The sequence below is a fragment of the Trachymyrmex cornetzi genome, unplaced genomic scaffold (assembly GCF_001594075.2).
Source record: "Trachymyrmex cornetzi isolate Tcor2-1 unplaced genomic scaffold, Tcor1.1 scaffold156, whole genome shotgun sequence".
In the NCBI taxonomy this organism is placed as follows: domain Eukaryota; kingdom Metazoa; phylum Arthropoda; class Insecta; order Hymenoptera; family Formicidae; genus Trachymyrmex; species Trachymyrmex cornetzi.
This window is the reverse complement of record NW_017296157.1, coordinates 891,959-897,958: the sequence shown is the minus strand read 5'-3', so window position 1 is coordinate 897,958 and position 6,000 is coordinate 891,959. Positions and strand designations below refer to the sequence as shown.

At 41.9% G+C, this 6,000-nt stretch overlaps 1 protein-coding gene across 1 annotated transcript in view; it reads left to right on the top strand.

The window, feature by feature from the left end:
* Kdm3 (Lysine demethylase 3) overlaps window positions 1-6,000 on the top strand; it is a 323,142-nt gene that overhangs the window by 311,147 nt on the left and 5,995 nt on the right. The window contains exons 11-12 of the mRNA XM_018503169.1: window positions 2-26; window positions 455-2,737. Coding sequence (XP_018358671.1) covers window positions 2-26; window positions 455-2,737 — 2,308 coding nt within the window. The remainder of the gene's footprint in view (window position 1; window positions 27-454; window positions 2,738-6,000) is intronic.

The window sequence follows — 6,000 nt, the reverse complement described above, 5'->3', positions numbered from 1 at the left end:
CCGCCGCGGCACCGTCGGCTCAACAGGTACATGTACTACGTAATTCCGCGCGATTAAATGGCTGAGGGTTGGATTGAAGATTGGGTCAACTCCTACATCTGAAAAATATTGGTTGGACATAAATAATTTTGTTGAACCATTAAAATAATTATGTAGGACACTCAAAGTGGTTGCTAGAATGTCACAATTTTTGGCAGAATTGCTCATCATGCTCGAGTTATCTACATAATTATTTTGATGCTTCGACAAAATTATTTTCGGATCTGCATCTAGCTAAATTTTTACTCTCAGTAAAATTATTCTTTTCGTGTGAGTTTTGAAATATAAGAAATTCGAGTTTTTGTATATTACGTATCTCAGTACCTTTATTAATTATTTTATTAGAAACAGAATATTACGTTGAGCATTATGTAATTTGCAGCGATCATTTTATAAACGTATCACGATGTTTTAGGTTCGACCTTTGAACGTATCCGGAAAAGTAGAGTACCCGCCACCACCGGCGCACTCGCGGACGTCAAAGTCGTCGTTGCAGGTTGCCGGCCTGCACGAGAAACCGTCGGTGGTTTCGCACAGCTCGTTACCGAAAGCCGAGCCGAACGTGAACTTGTTCAACTACTCGTCGACGTATCAGCCACAGTCATCTTGCACGTCATATCTGCATGATCTCAAGTTAAAGAACGAGATAGGACCGCACAAGTCGCTATCGAGCAAGAGCGGGTTGGCCGGCGGCCTCGAGAGGGACCATCATGGCAGAGAGGTACTACAGAACCCGCCATCCTTACTGCCGGATTACAAGAGTTCGGTAATTGTGAAAAACGAGGGCAGGGAGCTACCGAAGACACCGGCACCGCAACAACACTCGTCCAGCCCGAAGATAATGCCTTACATGAACGTCCAGTCGGTGGCGCCGCAGCACAAGTCGTCAGCGTACGAATACAGAAGCCCAACGCAGAGCCCACATCACCTGCATCCCGCGCATCTGGACGGTCTGCAGGCGAAGAGCATCGCGGCGTCCGCGAGTCACCATCGAGGCGGCGGTGGCGGCGGGGGCGGTGGCGGTGGCGGAGCGCCGACGACGACGACGCAACTGCCGAGTCCGCACGGTCATCCACCGCCACCGCCGCCGGCGCAGCCCGAGCCGCGCCTGCACTCGCACAATCCTCGTCAATCCCCGCACGCCCCGCCACAGCAGCATCCGCACCAGCCACCGGCGCCGCCGCATCCATCGCCGCCTGAACCGCGCTATCTCAGCAGGCCGGAATCTGCGGGTCTGCCGTACGGCGCGGCCAAGTCTACGTATCCGTACCCGCATCCGCATCCGCCCACGGCCTCGTCGACGACGTCGTCGCATTACGCTGCGCCGCCGCCGGCCGGTTCCAAGCCGAAAGTCAGCAGCCCGGCGCCGCCGCACATGTACGGCAAGCCTAACTGCGGTATTACTAATTGCGGCATTATAGCCGGCACGCCGGTCTGCCGTGCCTCCGAAACGCCTGTCGCCGCGCCGATACCGCTGACCTCGAAGGCCGGCAGCTCGCCTTACCAGCAAGTGCCTCATCATCACGGGGCGCCGCCGCCACCGTTGCCGCCACCTGCGCACAGCCGGTCCGTCTACGACAGTCGCTTCCCCGGCTCATTGCCGGGCGCGAAACTGCCGCCACCGACGTTGCATGGCTCGCCGCCCACGGTCGCCTCGGCGCCACTCTCAAGGCCGATCGCTCATTCCGCTCATCTCAATACCAGCCCGCACCAGCAACCCGGTCAAACGTTGCAGCACGCGCAGCCCCAGATCACCACGGCCTTCCAGACGCAACCGCTCGATCTCGGTGTCGAGAGGTCGGGCTCACCGAAGAGGAAAGCACCGACGCCATTGTTATGCGACAATACCAGCGGCCAACCGGTGTCGTTGGAAGTTTGTAAGAAGCGAAGGACCGAGGAACCACAACCATTATCTTTACAATCCGTTGGTCCGCCCGTTCTTTCCAGGGTGAGCGAGCCCAGCCCGCTTATCGCTTCAGCCGCTACGTCTATCACTACAGTTGTCAACACTGCAGCGTTGCTGGCGCAGCCAAATAATCAGGTAACGCAAGAGCAGCGCACGGTAACAGTGGTGAGTCCGGCTCCGGGTAACGCCAGCGGTGACGGTTCCGTACGACCCGCTAGCACCGGCAGCGTATGCTCGCTAAATCCAACGCCAGTGAGCGCGGCACCAAGTCCGGCGCCCATCCCTAGCCCGGCGCCGTCCACAGCACCCAGCCCAGCGCCCAGTGCGCCCGGCACGCCCGCCAAGACAAACCCCAGCAACACGGACAGCGAGAAGTGTAACAGTCCGGCACCGAGACCTCCTAGCAGCACCAACTATCCAGTACATAAACTGAAAAAGGCGTGGTTGCAAAGACACTCGAGATGCGAAGACGGCACCGAGAACACTATCAGTATGGCCGGCAGCATTACGTTACCTCTCAACATCTCTCGTGAGACAACGTCCTCGAATAGTAAGAACCGCGACAATGCGCCGACTACTTGTTTGCCTAGCGCGGTTAATTCGATCCACAATATCGGTAGCATGGCAGTAAACAGCATCAACAAGAGCAAAGTTACTGGCAGGAGCGGCCGAAAACCGGCGAACAAAGAGTCGCTGAACGGTCACGCCACTGATACAAGCAAGACCCCACAGGAGGACTCGTCTAGCAGCGACCCGGAGAGGAAGTCGCCGCCTAAACGGAAGCCACCCAAGGTATCTATTTATACAGATCGCTTACGGTAGCTCCTGTTTATCGCTAGAAGTCATTATTTGAATTTGGAGTGCGTATGCTGTGCTGGTAGTTTAGTACTCGCTTGTGCCCAATAACTTTTAACTTTTCCTCGTTGAATAATATGTGACTTTATGATAAATTGTGTAAAAATATATTATTTTGTAATAATACATAATAACAAGAGAAATGAAGACTAATCATTAAATCCAGTAATTATTAGATTTTATTTTCAATTGAAATTCTTGATGCCAGAAAAATATCTGTAGTATTATATGTATAATTATACATATAATACCGCAGATATTTCTGGTTTGTTGGTTGTGCAAAGTATGAATTTAAAATTATGTTCTTTAATGATATATTATCTAACGACTCTTATAACAAAATATTAATTATTGATTTATATTTTCTTGAAATTGTAAACAGTATTTTACATACAAACATTTTTAAATGTTTTAATGTATTTTTTTATCTTATAGTCAGTATTTATAAACGACTGTTTCCATAAGTTATGAGCATTAAGTTTAGTAAAAACTTTAACGTTCATTACGTGCTTAATCATATATATAGTCATTAGAATTGATAAAGTTTGTTATTTTGTATCGGTATCGTAACTTCTCAGATAACAAATTTCGTAAAAAAACCTGTAGAAATTATAGAAGCATGAATATGCAGTAGTTTTGTTTGCTATGCCGTAGTTCTTAACTTGCAACTATCATAGAAGGAAAAACTCTTTAGCATCGAGAATATTTGCAGTTTAAAAAAGTGTTGATCATTTTATGTTATGAAGAAAAAACCAAGCTTGAATACTCGTACTTCTTTTCATATTAAAATATTATGTTTAAAAAAACCGGACGTACTAAACATTTTTATTTTGAAGATAAAATTTTTAACATTATTATTGTTATTAACTGATGTATTATCTAATAAGAATATACTATAACAGAATTTTTTAATGTTATTTATTATTAATTAATATATTCACGCGACTTTCGAAGGGAAAGGTTTGTTTACTTAAGCCTTCCTCTGGAACGTTGCGTTATATATTATTAATAAATAATATTAAAGATTGTATTATAGTGTACATTCCTATTATTAAATTATATATTAATTAATAAATTTAATTTAAAAAATTGAAACGCTGATGAATCATTCTTTAGAACTGTATATTCTATTTTATATATCTATTTTGAATTGTTTATTTAAATCGTACGCTTTTATTTCTGACGAAATAGTAGTCCTGGATCTCTATTCTTGAAAAGAAACGGAAGTCCAGGAAAATACTGCAGTATATGTTACATATACTATAGTATTTTCCTAGAATTTCGTATAAGTTTCTTTTTAAAAATAGGGGCGCTGTCCTTTTTAGCTAAACTATACATATGCGCGGAGATTTACGAGGCACTGAAAAGGTTCGCTTCAAAGTAAGACACAAAATTTGGAGGAGCGCAAAATTTTAATAGGCATCAACAATTTTTAAAATATCCAAAAGCATACGAAAATTAATCGTTTTGCCTGCAATGTCATTAATATTCCATCCTTTGTATTTACGATCAGTATTGAAAATCTGTAGTATACGTTACGTGCACTGTAGAATTTTACTATTAGCAGTGAATAAATTGGTGAAACTTCCCTTTTTTTTTTTTTGTCAATTCGTTGTGGTTGGCGAGGGGTTGGTATTTCATTGACCTGGCAATCCCCGGACCGAGGCATGAAAGCGAATTCCAGCGTAGGTAGAACGCCTCGGAAAAGACAGGCTTCCAACTGTACATTCTTTTTCTCTTTTTCTTTCCAACGTGGAAAGAAAAAGAGAACAGATGCAAGAAGATCAGACAAAACGAACAAAGCTGGGATATTTCAAAATCGAAACTGACCCGTTCTTTGTTGCTGCACTGGCCTGGACAAGAGCTTTCTTGCCTTTACCAAATCAGTCTCAAGAGATCGGTCGAAGTGGAAGGATATTTTCCGGCTTCGGTCCGAGTTTTGTGTCGTTCAGAATTTTTGTTTGTGCCCGCCGAATCGTGTCCGTCAAAAATCGTGCATCATATGTATCGAGTTTTTCATTCCTACATCTCGAAGATTGTAATTACATTTTTCTGCTTTTCTAAGGCAAAACACTTAATTTTTAAAGAAGCTTTCGCCAAACGGAATCATAGAATTATGGAACTTACTAGAACGTTTACAACATGGGAAGAGAGAATTCTGTTCGACAAGTTAAAACGCGCGCGAAAGAGAGAGACAGATATGCATGAAATTAACAAAATTAAATGTAAAGGAATATAAATATTTTAAATTTTAAACAATTAATTACTTAATAACGATTTTGTTGCTATTTGACAGAATATTGTTAAAGTTGATTATATTATGCCATTGCGTTTAAATATTTTAATAAAGCAGTCTTTTTAATATGAATTAATTTAATATAGTGTATAATAATCGAATTCACCATGAGCCTCGAATCATCGAGAACGTAGTACGTTTCGCGGGTTATCTCCGCGTTTATATATGCATTCTTGGAACGCCAACGTTTCGTGAACGTTGCAGTTGGCGTTCCAAGAATGTATATCACGGAGATAACTTGCGAAACGCATAGCTTCTAGAAAGTACCCTGGGAAGCTTAAAAAAGTATTAATGTTGTACGTTTTTTAAGAAACGAAAGAAGAGCACAATTCCCTTCTACCAATGTATGCACAGAAAATACTTACTGTACATAAATAATAATTATTTGTTTTAAACATTTTAAAAGTTTTTAAATCCGCACATTTATTGTATAAATTCATTACAGCAATCAAATTTATTCAAGAAATATTTCGAAAAAATCCTAGCAAGTTTAATTCTTTTATCAAGATAATTGAATTAAAAAAAATTTGATTTGATTATTATATATAAAGTTACTTGAAAGTAAATTACATTACTTTTTTTTTAGCAATAGAACAATATTTTTCTGTATTTATATTTAATCTCGATTCAATTTATTAAATAATCTTTTTCTAATGCCTAGAATTAAAAAAAGATTAAGTAATTGAATCAGAAATAAATATTAAACTATTATAAAAACGGGTATTAAACTTTTTGTCAGCTCGGCTGTTTTTATGGTGGTAAGCGTTCTAGTATATTCTCGAGTTCACTGGCCAAATATATAAATAATTCATTTTAAATATAATACTAGCTTAGAGAGAGTTACAAAGAACATGGAGTTTCTGCCTTTCTTAACGGACTTTTGTCCGTTAGACCAATTCTACAA